The following is a 27,263-nucleotide window of genomic DNA, read 5'->3' on the forward strand; positions in this document are numbered from 1 at the left end:
CATCCGGACCAGCGCGCCCCGGGGGAGAGGGCTCGTTCGCTCGTGCTCCGACACTGTGCGGGACAATCTGCAGGAGACAAGCTGCAGCAGCCGATCAGTCCAGGATTGTGTTTATTACGGGACCGATCGGGGATGGCGACCAGTATGGTCCAAACCTTGACAGTGGGCATCCTGCTGACGGCAATGATGATCAATGGTAAGTGTGGGGGAGGGTGGGGTGGCGTTCCTCGGAGGGTCTTGGCAGCAGTGGCTGGGTTCTGCATCATCCTGGGTTGGACTGGGGGCACAGTTTTGAGTTTACTGTATTCTCTGGGCTGGCAACTAATCTTTTTGATTGAAGACGGGTCTGAAATCGGCAGTCTCAGATTTTTGAAGGTGTTTGGTGGGACAGTCTCGCTTCTGAACTTGTATTGATGTTTTGTAAGACCACACTTGGAGCACCGTGCACAGTTCTGACCTCCATATACCTTGGTTATTCCAAATCTGGAGCACTGTGCACAGTTCTGATCTCTGTGTACCTTGGTAAGACCACACTCGGAGCACCGTGCACAGTTCTGATCTCTGTGTACCTTGGTAAGACCACACTCGGAGCACCGTGCACAGTTCTGATCTCTGTGTACCTTGGTAAGACCACACTCGGAGCACCGTGCACAGTTCTGATCTCTGTGTACCTTGGTAAGACCACACTCGGAGCACCGTGCACAGTTCTGATCTCTGTGTACCTTGGTAAGACCACACTCGGAGCACCGTGCACAGTTCTGATCTCGGTATACCTTGGTAAGACCACACTCGGAGCACCGTGCACAGTTCTGATCTCTGTGTACCTTGGTAAGACCACACTCGGAGCACTGTGCACAGTTCTGATCTCTGTGTACCTTGGTAAGACCACACTCGGAGCACCGTGCACAGTTCTGATCTCGGTATACCTTGGTAAGACCACACTCGGAGCATCGTGCACAGTTCTGATCTCTGTGTACCTTGGTAAGACCACACTCGGAGCACCGTGCACAGTTCTGATCTCGGTATACCTTGGTAAGACCACACTCGGAGCACTGTGCACTGTGGGTGATGAGTGAATGTGACAGTATGGGTTAGGAGTCAGCACAGTGGAGGTTTGGATGAATTGATGTTTCTATCAGTGGCCAGCCCAGTTGAGTCTGGGACGAACAAGGTATGGATAAGAGTTTCAGCAGCTGATTGGTTGAGGCAGAGCCAGATTCGGGCCTGGCTGCCAATTACTTGGCGAGAGGCAGCCACTCAGTTCCAAATCTCAGCCAAGGGATCTCCGAATGATTTTCACCCAGATCCCTCGAAACCAGAGCATGTTGAAGGAGAGGCTCCCAGCTCGACACTCTCTCATTCCCACTCAATGGTTGGCTTCACCCATCTCTTGATCTTGGACTTATCATTTCTGCCAAGACTTTCACCACCGTAGGATGTCCCAAAGTGCTTCCAGCCAATGAAGTACTTGACTGAAATGTAATCTGTTGCCAGGTAGAAAACGCACCAGCCAATTTGCACACAGCAAGAGTCCACAAACAGCAATGTGGTAATGACCAGATAATCGGTCTTTGTGACTGCAGTTGTGGAATAAATGTTGGCCCAGGACATCCACGGAGAACTCGCCCGCTCTCTTTCCACTATACACCCACCTGAGAGGCCACACAGGGTCTTAGTTTAATGTCACCTCTGAAAGATGGTACCTCCGACAGTGCAGCACTCCCTCTGTACTGACCCACCGACAGTGCAGCACTCCCTCAGTACTGACCCTCCGACAGTGCAGCGCTCCCTCAGTACTGCCCCTCTGACAGTGCAGCACTCCCTCAGTACTGCCCCTCCGACAGTGCAGCACTCCCTCTGCACTGCCCCTCTGACAGTGCAGCGCTCTCTCAGTACTGCCCCTCTGACAGTGCAGCACTCCCTCAGTACTGCCCCTCTGACAGTGCAGCACTCCCTCTGTACTGACCCTCCGACAGTGCAGCACTCCCTCTGTACTGACCCACCAACAGTGCAGCACTCCCTCAGTACTGACCCTCCGACAGTGCAGCACTCCCTCAGTACTGCCCCTCTGACAGTGCAGCACTCCCTCAGTACTGCCCCTCTGACAGTGCAGCACTCCCTCAGTACTGCCCCTCTGACAGTGCAGCACTCCCTCTGCACTGCCCCTCTGACAGTGCAGCGCTCCCTCAGTACTGCCCCTCTGACAGTGCAGCACTCCCTCAGTACTGCCCCTCTGACAGTGCAGCACTCCCTCTGTACTGACCCACCGACAGTGCAGCACTCCCTCAGTACTGCCCCTCTGACAGTGCAGCACTCCCTCTGTACTGACCCACCAACAGTGCAGCACTCCCTCAGTACTGACCCTCCGACAGTGCAGCACTCCCTCAGTACTGCCCCTCTGACAGTGCAGCACTCCCTCTGTACTGACCCACCGACAGTGTAGCACTCCCTCAGTACTGCCCCTCTGACAGTGCAGCACTCCCTCTGTACTGACCCTCCCACAGCTGGTATAGCTCTCATCCACCCATTGCTGCTGCTGCTTGCTGGATTCAGTTTGCAGATACTCTCCCCCAGTGTGGGACTGATCCACATTAGCTGCACAATCTCTGGCTAGATTTTCAAACTGCTGCTTGGGTATAACCTCAGCATTGTGGACTGAAAAGGAATGAAAGTGACCGAGTGCATAACATCCATCCGAGCCCCATTCACCAGACCAGCTCAAGCACTGAGCTGAAAAACTATCTGCTCCACTCCATCAGTTACCACTCTGCACTGTGTTAGCCCCCCATACATCAGGGTCCCGCCCCCTCCCCGCGCAATTATGGATCCCTGAGTCCACGTTGTAAGTACCTCTGTTTGGATATTGAGGAGGTTCAGCCCAGACCTTACTTAGATATCCCCCAAAAAATGACAAGCTGTGGTTATTAACATGGGATTATCAGCGTGTATCATGAAGGTGGGTGGGATTGAGGGATATGGGGAGGTGATGGGTGGGTGGGATTGAGGGATATGGGGAGGTGATGGGTGGGTGGGATTGAGGGATATGTTGAGGTGATGAGTGGGTGGGATTGAGGGATATGGGGAGATGGTGGGTGGGTGGGATTGAGATTTATGTTGAGGTGATGGGTGGGTGGGATTGAGGGATATGGGGAAGTGATGGGTGGGTGGGATTGAGGGATATGGGGAAGTGATGGGTGGGTGAGATTGAGGGATATGTTGAGGTGATGGGTGGGTGGGATTGAGGGATATGGGGAAGTGATGGGTGGGTGGGATTGAGGGATATGTTGAGGTGATGAGTGGGTGGGATTGAGGGATATGGGGAGATGGTGGGTGGGTGGGATTGAGATTTATGTTGAGGTGATGAGTGGGTGGGATTGAGGGATATGGGGAAGTGATGGGTGGGTGGGATTGAGGGATATGGGGAAGTGATGGGTGGGTGAGATTGAGGGATATGGGGAGGTGATGAGTGGGTGGGATTGAGGGATATGGGGAAGTGATGGGTGGGTGGGATTGAGGGATATGGGGAAGTGATGGGTGGGTGAGATTGAGGGATATGTTGAGGTGATGAGTGGGTGGGATTGAGGGATATGGGGAAGTGATGGGTGGGTGAGATTGAGGGATATGGGGAGGTGATGGGTGGGTGGGATTGAGGGATATGGGGAGGTGATGGGTGGGTGAGATTGAGGGATATGTTGAGGTGATGAGTGGGTGGGATTGAGGGATATGGGGAAGTGATGGGTGGGTGAGATTGAGGGATATGGGGAAGTGATGGGTGGGTGGGATTGAGGGATATGTTGAGGTGATGAGTGGGTGGGATTGAGGGATATGGGGAAGTGATGGGTGGGTGGGATTGAGGGATATGGGGAGGTGATGGGTGGGTGAGATTGAGGGATATGTTGAGGTGATGGGTGGGTGAGATTGAGGGATATGGGGAAGTGATGGGTGGGTGAGATTGAGGGATATGGGGAAGTGATGGGTGGGTGAGATTGAGGGATATGTTGAGGTGATGAGTGGGTGGGATTGAGGGATATGTTGAGGTGATGAGTGGGTGGGATTGAGGGATATGGGGAAGTGATGGGTGGGTGAGATTGAGGGATATGGGGAAGTGATGGGTGGGTGAGATTGAGGGATATGTTGAGGTGATGAGTGGGTGGGATTGAGGGATATGTTGAGGTGATGGGTGGGTGAGATTGAGGGATATGTTGAGGTGATGAGTGGGTGGGATTGAGGGATATGTTGAGGTGATGGGTGGGTGGGATTGAGGGATATGTTGAGGTGATGGGTGGGTGGGATTGAGGGATATGGGGAAGTGATGGGTGGGTGAGATTGAGGGATATGTTGAGGTGATGAGTGGGTGGGATTGAGGGATATGTTGAGGTGATGGGTGGGTGGGATTGAGGGATATGGGGAAGTGATGGGTGGGTGAGATTGAGGGATATGGGGAGGTGATGGGTGGGTGAGATTGAGGGATATGGGGAAGTGATGGGTGGGTGAGATTGAGGGATATGGGGAAGTGATGGGTGGGTGAGATTGAGGGATATGGGGAAGTGATGGGTGGGTGAGATTGAGGGATATGTTGAGGTGATGAGTGGGTGGGATTGAGGGATATGGGGAAGTGATGGGTGGGTGAGATTGAGGGATATGTTGAGGTGATGAGTGGGTGGGATTGAGGGATATGGGGAAGTGATGGGTGGGTGAGATTGAGGGATATGGGGAAGTGATGGGTGGGTGAGATTGAGGGATATGGGGAAGTGATGGGTGGGTGGGATTGAGGGATATGTTGAGGTGATGAGTGGGTGGGATTGAGGGATATGGGGAGATGGTGGGTGGGTGGGATTGAGGGATATGTTGAGGTGATGAGTGGGTGGGATTGAGGGATATGGGGAGATGGTGGGTGGGTGGGATTGAGGGATATGGGGAGGTGATGGGTGGGTGGGATTGAGGGATATGGGGAGATGGTGGGTGGAATTGAGGGATATGGGGAGAAGGTTGGTGGGATTGAGGGATATGGGGAGATGGTGGGTGGAATTGAGGGATATGGGGAGAAGGTTGGTGGGATTGAGGGATATGGGGAGAATGTGGGTGGGATTGAGGGATATGGTGAGGTGATGGGTGGGTGGGATTGAGGGATATGGGGAGATGGTGGGTGGAATTGAGGGATATGGGGAGAAGGTTGGTGGGTTTGAGGGATATGGGAAGAGGGTGGGTGGGATTGTGGGATATGGGGAGATGGTGGGTGGGATTGAGAGATATGGGGAGAGGGTGGGTGGGATTGTGGGATATGGGGAGATGGTGGGTGGGATTGAGAGATATGGGGAGAGGGTGGGTGGGATTGAGGGCTATGGGGAGAGGGTGGGTGGGATTGAGAGATATGGGGAGAGGGTGGGTGGGATTGAGGGATATGGGGAGATGGTGGGTGGGATTGAGAGATATGGGGAGAGGGTGGGTGGGATTGAGGGCTATGGGGAGAGGGTGGGTGGGATTGAGAGATATGGGGAGAGGGTGGGTGGGATTGAGGGATATGGGGAGATGGTGGGTGGGATTGAGAGATATGGTGAGAGGGTGGGTGGGATTGAGGGCTATGGGGAGAAGGTGGGTGGGATTGAGGGCTATGGGGAGATGGTGGGTGGGATTGAGAGATATGGGGAGAGGGTGGGTGGGATTGAGGGCTATGGTGAGAGGGTGGGTGGGATTGAGGGCTATGGGGAGAAGGTGGGTGGGATTGAGGGCTATGGGGAGATGGTGGGTGGGATTGAGAGATATGGGGAGAGGGTGGGTGGGATTGAGGGCTATGGGGAGAGGGTGGGTGGGATTGAGGGCTATGGGGAGAAGGTGGGTGGGATTGAGGGATATGGGGAGATGGTGGGTGGGATTGAGAGATATGGTGAGAGGGTGGGTGGGATTGAGGGCTATGGGGAGAAGGTGTGTGGGATTGAGAGATATGGGGAGAGGGTGGGTGGGATTGTGGGATATGGGGAGATGGTGGGTGGGATTGAGGGCTATGGGGAGAAGGTGGGTGGGATTGAGGGCTATGGGGAGAGGGTGGGTGGGATTGTGGGATATGGGGAGATGGTGGGTGGGATTGTGGGCTATGGGGAGAAGGTGGGTGGGATTGAGGGCTATGGGGAGAGGGTGGGTGGGATTGTGGGATATGGGGAGATGGTGGGTGGGATTGTGGGATATGGGGAGAGGGTGTGTGGGATTGTGGGATATGGGGAGAGGGTGGGTGGGATTGTGGGATATGGGGAGAGGGTGGGTGGGATTGTGGGATATGGGGAGAGGGTGTGTGGGATTGTGGGATATGGGGAGAGGGTGGGTGGGATTGAGGGATATGGGGAGAAGGTGGGTGGGATTGTGGGATATGGGGAGATGGTGGGTGGGATTGATGGATATCGGGAGAAGGTGGGTGGGATTGTGGGATATGGGGAGAGGGTGTGTGGGATTGTGGGATATGGGGAGAGGGTGTGTGGGATTGTGGGATATGGGGAGAGGGTGTGTGGGATTGAGAGATATGGGGAGAGGGTGTGTGGGATTGAGAGATATGGGGAGAGGGTGTGTGGGATTGAGAGATATGGGGAGAGGGTGTGTGGGATTGTGGGATATGGGGAGAGGGTGTGTGGGATTGTGGGATATGGGGAGAGGGTGTGTGGGATTGTGGGATATGGGGAGAGGGTGTGTGGGATTGTGGGATATGGGGAGAGGGTGGGTGGGATTGAGAGATATGGGGAGAGGGTGTGTGGGATTGAGAGATATGGGGAGAGGGTGTGTGGGATTGTGGGATATGGGGAGAGGGTGGGTGGGATTGTGGGATATGGGGAGATGGTGGGTGGGATTGTGGGATATGGGGAGAAGGTGGGTGGGATTGTGGGATATGGGGAGAGGGTGTGTGGGATTGAGAGATATGGGGAGAGGGTGTGTGGGATTGTGGGATATGGGGAGAGGGTGTGTGGGATTGTGGGATATGGGGAGAGGGTGGGGACACTGAGCTGTTGATGAAACCTTGTGTCACCCTATCAGGATCTATGTTGAGTTGAACTATCAGGAGTGAGTGTTTTTGGAGTGTCAGGAAGTGAATGGGAAGTGGGCCGAGGGTTCTGCTGTCTATCAGGAGCTCAGTGTCTGATAGGCTGCCTCACTAAAAACAACTGTACAACATGGACAGGCTGCAGGATCCCGGAGCTCAAATCCCTCTCACCCAGGATCCTGTTTCAAAGTTGGGGAGGAGAGCTGGGTCCTTGTGGGTCGAAAAATAAATAGGGGGGCAATCGTCAGGAGAAATGCCCTGCCCAGGCTGCTACCTACCAGCAGAGTCCCCTCAGGGAAGGAGCAGGCCAGATCTCCGGCCTGTGGACTGATCTCATCCGGGATTGGTGTGTGTGGGGCCAAAAAGATTGAGCACAGGAGTATAGTGATGCCTACCGTGGTCCAGTAGCCTACTGTCACTCACAGCCTCGGCTGGTGTGTGTCCGAGGTAGCTGGCACTCGTGAAGCTGGTTCCCCAGGCAAATCAGTGCCTCCGGGAGAGGTGGGGAAAGAGGCAGGGAGAGTGGCTTTGCTGAATTAGCTGCAGGGTGAGTGGTGGGACAGAGAATCTGACTGGGCACAGATGCCAACCTTGAGCCAGATGCCCACTGGCCAGAGCCGGGCTGCTGAGGAGATGGGGGAATGCAGCCACTACCCATAAAGATCAGCTCCCATGAACACATACAAACACAGATATACATATGCACACACAAGCACATGCACACGTACACACAGACATATACACACTCGCTTGCACATGTTCACAGACCACATGCATGCATGCACGCACACACAGATGTGCACACTCACCCCGCTCACACTGATACACAGAGCCACAAACACACACATACACACACTCACACAGCCACACGCACTCACACAGATGCACACAGTGAGACACAGACACACCTACACACACTGACACACAAGCACTCTCACTCATCCACACACGCTCACACTCACACACACACACTCACACAGTGAGACACAGGCACACCTACACACACTGACACACAAGCACTCTCACTCATCCACACACGCTCACACTCACACACACACACAGATTCACACAGTGAGACAAAGACACACCTACACACACTGACACACAAGCACTCTCACTCATCCACACACGCTCACACTCACACACACACACACACACACAGATTCACACAGTGAGACAAAGACACACCTACACACACTGACACACATGCACTCTCACTCATCCACACACGCTCACACACACACTCACACAGATTCACACAGTGAGACAAAGACACACCTACACACACTGACACACAAGCACTCTCACTCATTCACACACGCTCACACTCACACACACACACAGATTCACACAGTGAGACAAAGACACACCTACAAACACTGACACACATGCACTCTCACTCATACACACACGCTCACACTCACACACACACATTCACACAGTGAGACAAAGACACACCTACACACACTGACACACAAGCACTCTCACTCATCCACACACGCTCACACTCACACACACACACACACACACACAGATTCACACAGTGAGACAAAGACACACCTACACACACTGACACACAAGCACTCTCACTCATCCACACACGCTCACACTCACACACACACTCACACACACTCACACAGTGAGACACAGGCACACCTACACACACTGACACACAAGCACTCTCACTCATCCACACACGCTCACACTCACACAGACACACACACACACACTCACACAGTGAGACACAGGCACACCTACACACACTGACACACAAGCACTCTCACTCATCCACACACGCTCACACTCACACACACACACACTCACACAGTGAGACACAGGCACACCTACACACACTGACACACAAGCACTCTCACTCATCCACACACGCTCACACTCACACACACACACACACACAGATTCACACAGTGAGACAAAGACACACCTACACACACTGACACACAAGCACTCTCACTCATCCACACACGCTCACGCTCACACACACACACACACTCACACAGATTCACACAGTGAGACACAGACACACCTACACACACTGACACACAAGCACTCTCACTCATCCACACACGCTCACACTCACACACACACACACACTCACACAGATTCACACAGTGAGACACAGACACACCTACACACACTGACACACAAGCACTCTCACTCACCCACACACACACTCACACACACTCACACAGTGAGACACAGACACACCTACACACACTGACACACAAGCACACACGCTCACATTCACACACACACACACACATGCACTCACACAGATTCACACAGTGAGACACAGACACACCTACACACACTGACACACTGACACACAAGCACTGGGGTGGCACAGTGGCGCAGTGGTTAGCACCGCAGCCTCACAGCTCCAGCGACCCGGGTTCAGTTCTGGGTACTGCCTGTGCGGAGTTTGCAAGTTCTCCCTGTGTCTGCGTGGGTTTCCTCCGGGTGCTCCGGTTTCCTCCCACATGCCAAAGACTTGCAAGTTGATAGGTTAATTGGCCATTGTAAATTGCCCCTAGTATAGGTAGGTGGTAGGGAAATATATAGGTGGGGATGTGGTAGGAATATGGGATTAGTGTAGGATTAGTATAAATGGGTGGTTGATGGTCGGCACAGACTCGGTGGGCCGAAGGGCCTGTTTCAGTGCTGCATCTCTAAAAAAAAACCACTCTCACTCACCCACACACGATCACATGCACAGACACACACACATGCACTCAAACAGATGCGCACAGAAAAATGCAGTCACTAACACCAAAATACACACACAGAGATACACTCAAGCATACAAACAGACACATACAGATGCACACACTCACACACAGATACACACACACACACAACCACAAATGAACACACACACATGCACATTCACACATACACACCTGCACACTGAAACACAAGCACTCTCACTCACCCACATTCGCGCGCGCACACACACACACACACTCACACACAGACAGAAGAAAAGAAGCAAGAAGGAAAACAGGAAGCTGATTGCATATGGAGCTGAAGACAAAGACAGCAGCACATTCCAAACCCGTCACGATTGTTCCACTGACCTTCTTGAAAGCTCGAGGGACTGAAAGCCTTTCACAGCTCCTGAGTGCACACATCCTCTCTCAAGAGAGGCACCTACTCAAAATATTTCCCTCCAGTGCACACACACATATAATAACACAGTCACACACACACACAAATATACACATGCACAGTTGCACACAGACTCACACACACAGGCTGGCCAGCACGAGTCTCAGGGCAGTCTGTCGGAGCAAGCACTCTTTGTGATTCTACCCCACTGGGACACAGAAGCATTGAGAGAGTGTCCACTGTGAGCTGTGGGTGAGAACAGTAAACTGAACACAGACATGGTTTTGCAGCTGCAGCTCAGTCCCATATCGCGAGGCACTGTTTTCCACTGGGTCCCTGGGGGCAGTGAGGAGGCTGAGTTAGATCTCAGGCAAGATTTTGAGGCCGATATAGGCACAGACACCTGCTCTGAAAGAGGACCTGAAACTATGCAGTACCATCGGGCTCTGATCTTAACTAATTGCTCTAGTAACTGATTTCTACAACAAGCATTCTCACCTCTGGGTTAGACAATGTGGGTTTGAGCCCTGCTCCAGAGGCTTAAGTCCCGTAATCCAGGCCGACACTTCTGGTGCCAGTACTGAGGGAGTGCTGCACTGTCAGAGGGTCAGTACTGAGGGAGTGCCGCACTGTCGGAGGGTCAGTACTGAGGGAGTGCTGCACTGTCGGAGGGTCAGTACTGAGGGAGTGCTGCACTGTCAGAGGGTCAGTACTGAGGGAGTGCCGCACTGTCAGAGGGTCAGTACTGAGGGAGTGCCGCACTGTCGGAGGGTCAGTACTGAGGGAGTGCCGCACCATCGGAGGGTCAGTACTGAGGGAGTGCTGCACTGTCGGAGGGTCAGTATGGAGGGAGTGCCGCACTGTCGGAGGGTCAGTACTGAGGGAGTGCTGCACTGTCGGAGGGTCAGTACTGAGGGAGTGCCGCACCGTCGGAGGGTCAGTACTGACGGAGTGCCGCACCGTCGGAGGGTCAGTACGGAGGGAGTGCCGCACTGTCGGAGGGTCAGTACGGAGGGAGTGCCGCACTGTCGGAGGTGCTGCCTTTTCAATATGTTAAATCAAGACCCCTATTGGTGGATGTGAAAGATCCCAAGGCCATTATTGGAAGAAGTGGGAGATTGAGGGGAGATTTGATTGAGGTGTACAAGATGAAGACACAAATTTCAGGTTTTGGGCAAGAGATGCAGGGGAGATGTGAAGAAGAACTTTTTTTACGGAGTGAGTGGTAATGAGCTGGAACTCACTGCCCACGAGGGTGGTGGAAGTGGGGACAATTAGTGATTACAAAAGAAAATTGGATGGGAGCTTGAAGGAAATAAACCTGTAAGGCTTCAGGAATAGAGTGGGAGAATGGGACGGAGGAGATTGCTCGACAGAGAGCAGGCATGGACTCGATGGGACAAATGGCCTCCTGTTGTCCTATTATGACTCGATGACCCCATTAATAACAGCCTCAGTAAGGGCACAAGAGCTCTCTCTGTGTCTTGGGTCAATATTTATACCTCAACCAATATCGGTACAAAACTGGTCGGATGTCTCACTACAGTCTCACACACTTCCTGTGTGCAAAATGGTTGCCACATTTACTGGGATAGTGTAGAGGGAGCTTTACGCTATCTTACCCTGTTTTTTTTTTATATTCACCAGCACCTGGGGCAAAACAGACAAGGAGGTCAGACTGGGAGCAACATCCAGAATCACTGACGGGACAACGAGCAACATCAGACAGAGAGAGAGAGTGAAAGACAGAGAGAGAGAGTGACAGACAGAGAGAGAGAGTGACAGACAGACAGACAGAAAGAGAGAGAGAGAGAGACAGAGACAGAGGAGAGTGACAGAAAGAGAGAGAGTGAGAGAGACAGAGAAAGAGCAAAGGACAAACAGAGGGGGAGAGAAAAAGAAAGATAGAGAGAAAGAGAGAGAGAGAGTGACAGACAGAGAGAGGGGAGAAACAAAGAGAGGGAGAGAGTCAAAAAGAGAGACAGAGAGATAGAGACAGAATGAGAGAGAGAGAGACAGAGAGCAATAGAGAGCTATAGACAGACAGAAACAGAGAGAGAGAGAGAGAGAGGGATAGTTCCTGGGAGTGTTTGATGGGGACAGTGTAGAGGGAGCTTTACTCTGTATCTAACCCCGTGCTGTACCTGTCCTGGGAGTGTTTGATGGGGACGGTGTAGAGGGAGCTTTACTCTGTATCTAACCCCCGTTTTTTTTTTTACAGTGTAGAGGGAGCTTTACTCTGTATCTAACCCCCGTTTTTTTTTTTACAGTGTAGAGGGAGCTTTACTCTGTATCTAACCCCGTGCTGTACCTGTCCTGGGAGTGTTTGATGGGGACAGTGTAGAGGGAGCTTTACTCTGCATCTAACCCCGTGCTGTACCTGTCCTGGGAGTGTTTGATGGGGACGGTGTAGAGGGAGCTTTACTCTGTATCTAACCCCCGTTTTTTTTTTTACAGTGTAGAGGGAGCTTTACTCTGTATCTAACCCCCGTTTTTTTTTTACTGTGTAGAGGGAGCTTTACTCTGTATCTAACCCCGTGCTGTACCTGTCCTGGGAGTGTTTGATGGGGCCGGTGTAGAGGGAGCTTTACTCTGTATCTAACCCCCGTGCTGTACCTGTCCTGGGGAGTGTTTGATGGGGACAGTGTAGAGGGAGCTTTACTCTGTATCTAACCCCGTGCTGTACCTGTCCTGGGAGTGTTTGATGGGGCCGGTGTAGAGGGAGCTTTACTCTGTATCTAACCCCATGCTGTACCTGTCCTGGGAGTGTTTGATGGAGACAGTGTCGAGGGAGCTTTACTCTGTATCTAACCCTGTGCTGTACCTGTCCTGGGAGTGTTTGATGGGGACAGTGTAGAGGGAGCTTTACTCTGTATCTAACCCCGTGCTGTACCTGTCCTGGGAGTGTTTGATGGAGACAGTGTCGAGGGAGCTTTACTCTGTATCTAACCCTGTGCTGTACCTGTCCTGGGAGTGTTTGATGGGGACAGTGTAGAGGGAGCTTTACTCTGTATCTAACCCCCGTGCTGTACCTGTCCTGGGAGTGTTTGATGAGGACAGTGTAGAGGGAGCTTTACTCTGTATCTAACCCCGTGCTGTACCTGTCCTGGGAGTATTTGATGGGGACAGTGTAGAGGGAGCTTTACTCTGTATCTAACCCTGTGCTGTACCTGTCCTGGGAGTATTTGATGGGGACAGTGTAGAGGGAGCTTTACTCTGTATCTAACCCTGTGCTGTACCTGTCCTGGGAGTATTTGATGGGGACAGTGTAGAGGGAGCTTTACTCTGTATCTAACCCTGTGCTGGGTGATTGGACTTGCAAGAGGCCTTTGTTGAAGTCTCTTCTTTGGCCTCCTTATCTCGAGAGACAATGGGTAAGCGCCTGGAGGTGGTCAGTGGTTTGTGAAGCAGCGCCTGGAGTGGCTATAAAGGCCAATTCTAGAGTGACAGGCTCTTCCACAGGTGCTGCAGAGAAATTTGTTTGTCGGGGCTGTTGCACAGTTGGCTCTCCCCTTGCGCCTCTGTCTTTTTTCCTGCCAACTGCTAAGTCTCTTCGACTCGCCACATTTTAGCCCTGTCTTTATGGCTGCCCGCCAGCTCTGGCGAACGCTGGCAACTGACTCCCACGACTTGTGATCAATGTCACACGATTTCATGTCGCGTTTGCAGACGTCTTTATAGCGGAGACATGGACGGCCGGTGGGTCTGATACCAGTGGCGAGCTCGCTGTACAATGTGTCTTTGGGGATCCTGCCATCTTCCATGCGGTTCACATGGCCAAGTACCGTATGATAAACGTGTTGGTAAAAATTGAAAGTCATGGGATTAAGGGGATGGTGATAGTATGGATATGAATTTGTCTAAGGGACAGAAAGCAGAGAGTAGTGGAGATTGGTTGTTTTTCTGACTAGAGGGAAGTAGACACTGGACTTCCCCAGGGGCTGGTATTTTTGATATGTATTAATGATCTGGATTTAGGTACACTGGGTATTGTTTCAAAGTGTGAAGGTGAAACAAAACTGGGAAATGCAGTAAACAATGAGGAGGAGAGTAACAGACTGCAGGAGGACACTGAGAAACTGGTAAATGGGCAGACATAGGACAGATGAAATATAACACCGAGAAGTGTAAAGTGATACATTTTGGTAGGAAGAGTGAGGAAAGGCAATCTGAACTCAATGGTATAATTTTAAAGTGGGTGCAGGAACAGAGACCCCGGGGGGAGTACAGACACAAATCTTTGAAGGTGACAGGACAAGTTGTGAAGGATGTTGAAAAAGCATATTCAATACTTGGGCTTTATTATTAGAGATGTAGAGTACAAAAGCAAAGAAATTATACCGAACATTTTAAAAAACACTGGTTCAGCCTCAGCGGGAGTATTGTGTCCAATTCTGGGCACCGCACTTTAGGAAGGATGTCGAGGCCTCGGACAGGGTGAGAAGGGATTTACCAGAATGGTCCCAGGATAGAGGGAGTTCCGTTAATGTGGAGAGACTGGAGAAGCTGGGATTGTTCTCCTTTAAAGGGAAATTTAATCGAGATTTTCAAAATCATGGAAGGGTTTTGATGGAGTAAATAAGGAGACACTGTTTCCAGTGGCAGGAGGGTCAGTAACCAGAGGGACACAGAGTTAAGATAATGGGCAAAAGAAGCAGAGGGGGAGATGAGGAGAAATGTTTTTACACAGTGAGTTGTTGTGATCTGGAACGCGCTGCCTGAAAGGGGCGGTGGAAGCAGATTCAACAGTAACTTTCAAAAGGGGAATGGGATAAATATTTTACAGGGCGATGGGGAAAGCGTAGATTGGATCGCACGTCCAAAGAGCCAGCACAGGCACGATGGGCTGAATGTCCTCTTCCTATGCCTGTGTCTAGTCGCCATGTTCACTGCTGGTTTCTTGGTTTCAGTGGGGAGCGTGAACATTCAGACTCCTTCCGTGCGGGCTGAAGTCGGGAGCTTGTTCCAGATGCAGTGTCCCGTCAGTTCCAAAGATCCCGTGCATTGGGAGAGGAAATCCTTGAATGACTCTGTTTGGCAATCCCTGAGCTCGGAGAATGCCCAGTACACGTGGCAGAAAGTGGAGGAGAGTGACCTGGGAATTTATCGCTGTCAGAACAAGAAGAGCAAAGAAATCTCCTGTGAGGTCAGACTCAGGCTATACAGTAAGTAGCTCCATTCTTGCATTAAGGTTGAGGGTATGGTAGTGGGAGGGTGGGGGAGAAGGGGCAGAGGTGGAGGGGTTTGGGGGTCCCAGGGGTCTCAGGGCTGAGGATGAAGCCAAACCGGGAGTAGCCGTCAGTTCCAAGCTGGGCTTCTGAAGGCCACGGCTTTCCTCATGTCTTTTGCTGACTCGGCCTATTTCTCGGCCTTTTTGAAGCCTGTGTACCCCTCCACCTTTGACGCTCCCCTCCCAGCACAAAGGAGCAAGGAACGGATTTACAGCGGTTTGTGAACTTACATTCGGACTCTGCAGCCTCTGCACAACCCGCGGTTTAATTCCCTGGCCGTAATGTGGGTCAGGTTTCAAACTATTCTCCTTTTCATATTTCTCCTCGCTAAGTGGGGAATGGGTGGGTGTCTGGAATTCACAGCCAGGAACGGTGGTGGAGGCAGAAACCCTCGACTCATTTCAAAGGTACCTGGACCTGCACCTGAAGTGCTGAAACCTGCAAGGCTACGGACCAGGTGCTGGAAGGTGGGATTAGATTAGGCGGCTAGTTTTTTCAGCCGGCGCAGACATGATGGGCTGAATGGTCACTTTCTGTGCCATAACTTTTCTATGGTTCCATAGGTGGGGGGGGGGGGTGGGTGGGGGAATGGGTGAGGACTGGATAGGGAATGGGTTGGGGTATGGGTCGGCCTGGGTGGGGTATAGATGAGGACTAGGTGCGGAATGGGTGAAGACGGGGTGGGGTGTGGGTGAGGACTGGGTGGAATGTGGGTGGGGTATGGGTGGGGTGTGGGTGAGGACTGGTTGGGGAATCGGTGGGACTGGGTGGGGTGTGGCTGGGGACTGGATGAGGTATGGGTGGGGTGTGGGTGAGGACTGGGTGGGGTTTGGATGGGGTATGGGTGAGGACTAGGTGGGATATGGGTGGTGACTGGGTGGGATATGGGTGGGGAATGGCTGTAAATGGGTAGAATATGGATTAGGACTGGGTGAGATATGGGTGGGGAATGGATGAGATATGGGTGGGATATAGGTGGGGTATGGATCAGATATGGGTGAGGACTGGGTGAGATATGGGTGGGGAATGGATCAGATATGGGTGGGGAATGGGTGGGATATGGGTAAGGAATTGGTTTATTTCCAGCTCTAACACAAGGTTGTGCCCATGCAGGAACCTCTAGGCTGCTGTGCTTAATAAGTGTAACATTTGGTTTGATGGCTTTAATTTTCCTGATGCAGAGTTAAGGAAGGAAAGTGGAGTTTAGTCCTTGGTCTTTGATTGTTTGCATTGATTTGTGATAGTTTAAAGTGATTCTCACCATCTGGTATTTACTAATGGGATGAAACAGTGGCGGAAAAATATGTGTAAATTTCGACATTATTTCCATGGTTACGACCAGGTAAGAAAGGGGTCTAGAGTTTCCTCTCAGCCTTCACCTGGTCTTACTGTAACAGGGTTTAATTTTAAACACACCATGTGTTTAGCTCCCCCTTAGTGAATCCTTGTTCACAGCTTTCCAATTGTAAGGCATAGAAACCAGCCCAAACAGGTCTCCTTAGGTTTAAAGAAGAAAAGTTGAACTTTATAAAACTTAACTCTAATTTGGTTAATGCCTACGGATTTGCAACACACCTACTAGCTTGCATACGCGATACATACATGCAGGTAGAGACAGAAAAGAGCAGAAGAAATAAAGTGGAAAAGTTTCAGGCAATATCTGAAGATGCTTTTGGTTACTGTTCTTCGAGCTCGCTGTAGAGTCCTCGATTGTAGATAGGTCTTGCTTTTTGTTGCGGCCCAGTATTCTTCTTAAACCTTGTTCGCTGTCGGAGACTTTTCTCTCTTGAGGTTCATGTGTCTTCAATGGGTCCAGAGGCTTGTGAGAAAGAGATGGGAGCAGACAGGAGGGATTTCTCAGTCCAGGAGCAAACAGTCTCTCTGAGTTCAAAAACTGCCCATGCACAATTGAAAAACTCCCAAGTTGGCCAGCAGGTTAGTCACGTGACCAGCTGATTTAACCACTTCTGTGTTTGTGGATTCTCTTGTCCTCGCAGACCCTGGAATGTCTCTTCTTACACACAATACCTGGTGATCAAAGTCCATTTTAGGTTAAGTGGATAAGGGAAGTAACCTCTCTTGTCTCCATTGGTATGCCGATGTCCTCCATGCAATTGTCTGGCAGGCCTTGTAACAGGCCTGCTCTTCTTCCCAGCAACAATGTGAAATTTAATGTCCATATGGTGAAATGAACATGCCTCATTCTTGGCAGGTGGGGGTCTGCATGACACCATGTTGACTGGGATCGAGGAAATTGTCAGATTTTCAGAGGAGGAGGCTCTAACATTTAGACTGTGTCCCCTAGTCTTAGACTCTGCAACCAGTCGTAACAGTTTCTCTCCATCTACCCGATCAGTTCCCCTTAATGGCTTGAACACTTTGATCAAATCATCCCTTAACCTTCTAAATTTCAGGGAAAATGACCCTAGTTTGTGTAATCTCTGCTCATAATTCAACCCTTGGAGTCCAGAATCTATTCTGCGCTCTCTCCCAAGTTCCACATCTATTTGCTGAGGTGGAGTGGCTCACAGTAAGTCCAGGTGTGGTTAAACCTGGACTCTGCACAGCTGAAGCAGGATTTTTAACCCCTTGTATTCTAGTGCTCCCAATATAAAGGTCAGTATTCCATTCGCCTATTTGATTGTTTTCTGTACCTGTTCATGACATTTTAATGATCTGTGTGTCTTGACACCAGCCCTGCCATGTCTCTTTGGACTTAGACTGTTTCTAACTCTTCACCATTTCACTGACCGGGAAATCGGTTTGGAGTGTGGGACAGCATGTAAAAGCAGCAGGCAGGTCCTTAATCCCACTTCTCGTGATAACTAGCATCTCACATTTAACCCTCTGTCCTTTCGTCATCTCTCTGGTGCAGAGCCTCTGTATCCCAAACTCTTGAATATCAAGGATTCGGTCAAGAACATCATCCTGATGGTGGAGGGAATTCTCCTCCTCAGCCTTGTCGTGATCCCTGGGACCATTCTGCTCCGGAACGTGAGTGTCACTCTGCACAGACAATTCGGGGACTCTCAAACAGAAATGTTGCCATTGGGTAACACACAGTGAGGTGTTAGCACACTGTGAGACTGAGTATCACCCACGGACACACACACAGAAACACACACGTATATACACACACACACACACAGAGACACACAAACACACACACACACACAGAAACACACACGTATATACACACACACTCACACAGAGACACACAAACACACACACACACAGAAACACACACGTATATACACACACACTCACACAGAGACACAAACACACACACACACACAGAGCCACAAACACAAACACACACACACACAGAAACACACACGTATATACACACACACACACACACAGAAACACACACGTATATACACACACACTCACACAGAGACACACAAACACACACACACACAGAAACACACACATATATACACACACACTCACACAGAGACACACACACACACAGAAACACACACGTATATATACACACTCAAACAGAGACACACAAACACACACACACACACAGAAACACACACGTATATACACACACACTCACACAGAGACACACAAACACACATACACACTGAAACACACATATATACACACACACACACACATTCACACAGAGCCACACAACACACACACACACACATACATATATACACACACATTCACACAGAGACACACAAACACTCACACACACTCAGAAACACACAAATACTCATATATATATATATATATATATATATATATATACACACACACGCACACAGAGACGCGCACACACACACACAGAAACACACACGTATATACACACACACTCAAACAGAGACACAGAAACACACAGAAACACACAAACACACACATATATACACACACACACATTCACACAGAGACACACAACACACACACACATATATATATACACACAAACACTCACACACACTCAGAAACACACAAATACTCATATATATACATACACACACACTCTCTCACACACACTCACACATACACACAAACACACACATATATACACACACACACTCACACAGAACCACACAAACACACACACACACACAGAAACACACACGTATATACACACACACTCACACAGAGACACACAAACACACATACACACTGAAACACACATATATACACACACACACACATACACACACACATTCACACAGAGCCACACAACACACACACACACACATACATATATACACACACATTCACACAGAGACACACAAACACTCACACACACTCAGAAACACACAAATACTCATATATATATATATATATATATATATATATATACACACACACTCACACAGAGACGCGCACACACACACACAGAAACACACACGTATATACACACACACTCAAACAGAGACACAGAAACACACAAACACACACATATATACACACACACACATTCACACAGAGACACACAACACACACACACATATATATATACACACAAACACTCACACACACTCAGAAACACACAAATACTCATATATATACATACACACACACTCTCTCACACACACTCACACATACACACAAACACACACATATATACACACACACACTCACACAGAACCACACAAACACTCACACACACTCAGAAACACACAAACACTCACATATATAAACACACACACTCACACAGAGACACACAAACACTCACACACACTCAGAAACACACAAACACTCACATATACACACACACGCACACAGAACACACAAAGACACATATATACACACACACGGAAACACACAAACACACACATATATACACACACACATTCACTCAGAGACACACAAACACACACACAGACACACAAACACACACATATAAATACACACACATTCAGACAGAGACAAACAGTCACACACACTCAGAAACACACAAACACTCACATATATACACACACACACACTCACACAGACACACAAGCACACACATATATACACACATATTCACACAGAGACACACAAACACTCACACACACTCAGAAACACACAAACACTCACATATACACACACACACAGGCACACAAACACTCACATAAATACACGCACAGGCACACAAACACTCACATATACACACACACACAGGCACACAAACACTCACATATATACACACACACTCTCACACACACTCTCACACACACACACAGAGACACACAAACACTCACATATACACACACACACACTCTCACACACACTCACACAGAAACACACAAACGCACATATATACACACACACTCTCACACACACTCACACAGAAACGCACAAACACACACATATATACACACACACACTCTCACACGCACTCACACAGAGACACACAAACACTCATATACACACACACACACTCTCACACACACTCACACTCTCACACACACTCACACACACTCACACAGAGACACACAAACACTCACATATACACACACACACACTCTCACACACACTCACACAGAAACACACAAACGCACATATATACACACACACTCTCACACACACTCACACAGAAACGCACAAACACACACATATATACACACACACACTCTCACACACACTCACACAGAGACACACAAACACTCACATATACACACACACACACTCTCTCACACAGACACACACAGATATACACACTCACACACACACACACACACAGAAACAGAACAGGAAAGATTCAGGTTGTATTTCCTGTCTCCAGGCTGCTGTAGCTGTCCTGGGAGTGTTTGATGGGGACAGTGTAGAGGGAGCTTTACTCTGTATCTAACCCCCGTGCTGTACCTGTCCTGGGAGTGTTTGATGGGGACAGTGTAGAGGGAGCTTTACTCTGTATCTAACCCCCGTGCTGTACCTGTCCTGGGAGTGTTTGATGGGGACAGTGGAGATGTATTACCTGTTGTCTATATTTAGCCGTGCAGACTGTCTTTGAATTCAATTGAAAAACCTGTCTGTTAGAATAATACTCGGGACAGGTTATTGAAATAGTGATCAGTAAGATCACCTGTTCAGCCTCTATCTCCTCTCCCGTTATCTCCTGATGATAATTCACTAATGGAATCATTTGTCTATTTATCTTTGAACAGAAATCTCAGAAAAGCTTGAGAGAAAAGATTAAACGTTACAAGGAGGAGAATGAGAATTTGTATGAGGTAGGAACCCCCAGTCAACCTGTCTCCCACACGGTATAACCAGACAGACGTCTGCCCAGTCAGCCTGTCTCCCACACGGTATAACCAGACAGACGTCTGCCCAGCAGCCTGTCTCCCACACGGTATAACCAGACAGACGTCTGCCCAGTCAGCCTGTCTCCCACACGGTATAACCAGACAGACGTCTGCCCAGCAGCCTGTCTCCCACACGGTATAACCAGACAGACGTCTGCCCAGTCAGCCTGTCTCCCACACGGTATAACCAGACAGACGTCTGCCCAGTCAGCCTGTCTCCCACACGGTATAACCAGACAGCCGTCTGCCCAGTCAGCCTGTCTCCCACACGGTATAACCAGACAGACGTCTGCCCAGTCAGCCTGTCTCCCACACGGTATAACCAGACAGACGTCTCCCCAGTCAACCTGTCTCCCACACGGTATAACCAGATAGACGTCTGCCCAGCAGCCTGTCTCCCACACGGTATAACCAGACAGACGTCTCCCCAGTCAACCTGTCTCCCACACGGTATAACCAGACAGACGTCTCCCCAGTCAACCTGTCTCCCACACGGTATAACCAGACAGACGTCTCCCCAGTCAACCTGTCTCCCACACGGTATAACCAGACAGACGTCTGCCCAGCAGCCTGTCTCCCACACGGTATAACCAGACAGCCGTCTGCCCAGCAGCCTGTCTCCCACACGGTATAACCAGACAGACGTCTGCCCAGTCAGCCTGTCTCCCACACGGTATAACCAGACAGACGTCTGCCCAGTCAGCCTGTCTCCCACACGGTATAACCAGACAGACGTCTGCCCAGTCAGCCTGTCTCCCACACGGTATAACCAGACAGACGTCTGCCCAGTCAGCCTGTCTCCCACACGGTATAACCAGACAGACGTCTGCCCAGTCAGCCTGTCTCCCACACGGTATAACCAGACAGACGTCTGCCCAGTCAGCCTGTCTCCCACACGGTATAACCAGACAGACGTCTGCCCAGTCAGCCTGTCTCCCACACGGTATAACCAGACAGACGTCTGCCCAGTCAGCCTGTCTCCCACACGGTATAACCAGACAGACGTCTGCCCAGTCAGCCTGTCTCCCACACGGTATAACCAGACAGACGTCTGCCCAGTCAGCCTGTCTCCCACACGGTATAACCAGACAGACGTCTGCCCAGCAGCCTGTCTCCCACACGGTATAACCAGACAGACGTCTGCCCAGTCAGCCTGTCTCCCACACGGTATAACCAGACAGACGTCTCCCCAGTCAACCTGTCTCCCACACGGTATAACCAGACAGACGTCTGCCCAGCAGCCTGTCTCCCACACGGTATAACCAGACAGCCGTCTGCCCAGCAGCCTGTCTCCCACACGGTATAACCAGACAGACGTCTGCCCAGTCAGCCTGTCTCCCACACGGTATAACCAGACAGACGTCTGCCCAGTCAGCCTGTCTCCCACACGGTATAACCAGACAGACGTCTCCCCTATCAGCCTGTCTCCCACACGGTATAACCAGACAGACGTCTGCCCAGTCAGCCTGTCTCCCACACGGTATAACCAGACAGACGTCTCCCCAGCAGCCTGTCTCCCACACAGTATAACCAGACAGACGTCTGCCCAGCAGCCTGTCTCCCACACGGTATAACCAGACAGCCGTCTGCCCAGCAGCCTGTCTCCTGCACGGTATAACCAGACAGCCGTCTGCCCAGCAGCCTGTCTCCTGCACGGTATAACCATAGAGTCATAGAGTTATACAGCACAGAAGCAGGTCCTTCGGCCCATTGTGTCTGTGCCAGCCATCAAACACATATGTAATTTAATCCCATTTTCCAGCACTTGGCCCGTAGCCTTGTATGCTATGACGTTTCAAGTGCTCATCTCAATATTTCTTAAATGTTGTGAGGGTTCCTGCCTCTACCACCTCTTCAGGCAGTATGTTCCAGATTCCAACCACCCTCTGGGTGAAAAATGTTTGCCTCAAATCCCCTCTAAACCTCCTGCCCCTTACCTTAAATCTTTGCCCCCTGGTTACTGACCCCCTCCACTAAGGGAAAAAGTTTCTTCCTATCTATCCTATCAATGCCCCTCATAATTTTGTATACCTCAATCAGGTCCCCCCTCAGCCTTCTCTGCTCTAAGGAAAACAACCCCAGCCTATCCAGTCTCTCTTCATAGCTGAAATGCTCCAGCCCAGGCAACATCCTGGTGAATCTCCTCTGCACCCTCTCCAGTGCAATCACATCCTTCCTATATTGTGGTGCCCAGAACTGTACACAGTACTCCAGCTGTGGCCTAACTAGCGTTTTATACAGCTCCATCATAACCTCCCTGCTCTTATATTCTATGCCTCGGCTAATAAAGGCAAGTATCCCATATGCCTTCCGAACCACCTTATCTACCTGTGCTGCTGCCTTCAGTGATCTATGGACAAGTACACCAAGGTCCCTCTGACCCTCTGTATTTCCTAGGGTCCCACCGTCCATTGTATATTCCCTTGCCTTGTTAGTCCTCCCAAAATGCATCACCTCACACTTCTCAGGATTAAATTCCATTTGCCACTGCTCTGCCCATCTTACCAGCCCATCTATATTGTCCTGTAATCTGAGGCTTTCCTCCTCACTATTTACAACATCACCAATTTTCGTTTCATCTGTGAACTTACTGATCATACCTCCTATATTCACATCTAAATCATTAATGTTAACTACAAACAGCAAGGGTCCCAGCACCGATCCCTGCGGTACACCACTGGTCACAGGCTTCCAATCGCAAAAACAACCCTCGACCATCACCCTCTGCCTCCTGTCACTAAGTTAATTTTGGATCCAATTTGCCAAATTGCCCTGGATCCCATGGGCTCTTACCTTCTTAACCAATCTCCCATGTGGAACCTTATCAAAAGCCTTACTGAAGTCCATGTAGACTACATCAACTGCTTTACCCTCATCTATACATCTAGTCACCGCCTCGAAAAATTCAATCAAGTTAGTTAGACACATTCTCCCCCTGACAAAGACATGCTGACTATCCCTGATTAATCCCTGCCTCTCCAAGTGGAGATTAATCCTGTCCCTCAGAATTTTTTCCAATATTTTCCCTATCACTGATGTTAGACTCACTGGACTGGCCTGTAATTACCTGGTTTATCCCTGCTACCCTTCTTGAATAATGGTACCACATTCACTGTCCTCCAGTCCTCTAGCACCTCTCCTGTGGCCAGAGAGGATTTGAAAATTTGTGTCAGAGCCCCTGCTATCTCCTCCCTTGCCTCACATAACAGCCTGGGATACATCTCATCTGGGCCTGGGGATTTATCCACTTTTAAGCCCAGTAAAACAGCTAATACCTCCTCCCTTTGAATACTAATATGTTCAAGTATATCACAATCCCCCTCCCTGATCTCTACACCTACATTGTCCTTTCTCCATAGTGAACACAGATGAAAAGTAATCATTTAAAACCTCATCTATATCCTCCGGCTCCACATACAGATTGTCACTTTGGTCCCTAATGGACCCTACTCTTTCCCTGGTTATCCTCTTTTCCTTAATATACTTATAAAACGCCTTAGGATTTTCCTTTATCTTGCCCGCCAGTGTTTTTTCATGCCCCCTCTTCGCTCTCCTAATTACTTTTTTAAGTACCCCCTTACACTTTCTATACTCCTCTAGTGCCTCCGCTGTTTTCAGCACTCTGAATCTGCCATAAGCCTCCTTTTTTTTCCTGCTCCAATCCTCTATATCCCTCGACATCCAGGGTTCCCTGGACTTGTTAGTCCTCCCCTTCACCTTAACTGGTACATGTTGGCTCTGAAATCTCACTCTTTCCTCTTTGAATGACTCCCACTGGTCTGATGTGGACTTTCTTACAAGTAGCTTTTCCCAGTCCACTTTGGCCAGATCCTGTTTTATCAGACTGAAATCGGTCTTCCCCCAATTCAGTACCTTTATTTCCAGTCTATCTTTGTCCTTTTCCATAACTACCTTAAATCTTACAGAGTTATGGTCACTATCCCCAAAATGCTCCCCCACTGACACTTCTGACACTTGTCCGGCTTCATTCCCTAAGATTAGGTCTAGTACCGTCCCTTCTCTTCTCAGCAGCCTGTCTCCCGCTCGATATAACCAGACATTCTTGGACGAAGGGCAGAGTGGAATTTCTCCTGGTCTGCAGGGGCAAATATATATCACTCAATCATCATCACTATAAACATGGTTTTGATCTCATTGCTGTTTGTGGGATCTTACTGTGCACACATTGGTAGCTGTGTATCCCGTATTACAACAGTGACTACACTGCACAATACTACATTGCCTAGAAAGTGCTTTGGGACGTCCTGCAGTTGTGAAAGTGACTAGAGAAATGCAAGGGTTTCTATTTCTACCAATCTCTCTCTTTGTCCCTCTGTCTCTCTCGCGCTATCACTCCCTCTGTCTCCCTTTCTCTCTCTCTCTCTCTCTCTCTGTCCATCTTTGGCTCTCTCTCTCTCTGTCCCTCTGTCTGTCTCGCACTATCACTCCCTCTGTCTGCCTTTCTCCCTCTCTCTCTCTCTCTCTGTCCATCTTTGGCTCTCTCTCTCTGTCCCTCTGTCTCTCTCGCGCTATCACTCCCTCTGTCTCCCTTTCTCTCTCTCTCTCTCTGTCCATCTTTGGCTCTCTCTCTCTGTCCCTCTGTCTCTCTCGCGCTATCACTCCCTCTGTCTCCCTTTCTCTCTCTCTCTCTCTCTCTCTCTGTCCATCTTTGGCTCTCTCTCTCTCTGTCCCTCAGTCTGTCTCGCACTATCACTCCCTCTGTCTGCCTTTCTCCCTCTCTCTCTCTCTCTCTGTCCATCTTTGGCTCTCTCTCTCTGTCCCTCTGTCTCTCTCGCGCTATCACTCCCTCTGTCTGCCTTTCTCCCTCTCTCTCTCTCTCTCTCTGTCCATCTTTGTCCCTCTCTCTCTGTCCATTTTTGTCTCTCTCTCGCTGTCCCTCACTCTTCTTCACTCCTTCTGTCTCTCTCTGTGTCTCTCTCCCTCTCTCTTCCTGTTCCTTTGTGTCCCTCTCTCTCTCCCCACGCTCTCTCTGTCCCTCTCTCTCTCTGTCCCTCTCTCTCCATTACTCCCTGTCTCTCTCTCTGTCTCTCTCTGTCCCTCTCTCTCTGTTCCTATTTGTCTCTTTCTTGCTCTGTTTCTCTCTCCCGGCCTGTCTCTCTTTCTCAGTCTCTTTTTCCCGCTCTCTCTCTCGCTCTCTCTCTCTCTGGCTGTTACTCCCTGTCTCTCTCTCTCTCTTTTTCTGTCCCTCTCTCTGTTTCTCACTCTCTCTCTCCCTCCCACACTGTCACTTTCTATGTCTCTCTCTACCTCTCTTCCTCTCTGTCTCAGTCTCTCGCTCTGTGTCCTTCTCTCTCCCTCGCCCCACTCACCTTCTGCCTCTCCCCACAGGGTCTGAACCAGGCAGATCAGTCGACTTATGAGGACATCACACGAGGTCAGCAATGCATGTACCAGGACGTGGCCAACTACAGGCTGAGTGACTGCCAGCTGGAGCAGCCCTGAGCCCCAGGGAATGGGAACATCGCCCTGGGCAGTGGGCACAGCACCACCCGCCAACACCAGCAGGTGGCTCTATAACACTGTCCACCTGGCCTCCGGAGAGCAGGGGGCAACAGCTGGGGGAGACTGGGGAGGGGGAATTGGGGGGAAGGGGGATTT

General features: G+C 50.1%; 1 protein-coding gene across 1 annotated transcript; it reads left to right on the plus strand.

Moving 5' to 3' along the window:
* LOC137367052 (B-cell antigen receptor complex-associated protein alpha chain-like) lies at nucleotides 1-27,263 on the plus strand. Its single transcript, XM_068028537.1, has 5 exons — nucleotides 1-196; nucleotides 15,061-15,315; nucleotides 18,257-18,375; nucleotides 21,504-21,569; nucleotides 26,994-27,263. The coding sequence occupies exons 1-5, from the start codon at nucleotides 133-135 to the stop codon at nucleotides 27,105-27,107; spliced, it is 618 nt and encodes a 205-aa protein (XP_067884638.1). The 5' UTR covers nucleotides 1-132; the 3' UTR covers nucleotides 27,108-27,263.

This window comes from Heterodontus francisci, unplaced genomic scaffold (genome assembly GCF_036365525.1).
Source record: "Heterodontus francisci isolate sHetFra1 unplaced genomic scaffold, sHetFra1.hap1 HAP1_SCAFFOLD_843, whole genome shotgun sequence".
Taxonomy (NCBI): Eukaryota; Metazoa; Chordata; class Chondrichthyes; order Heterodontiformes; family Heterodontidae; genus Heterodontus; species Heterodontus francisci.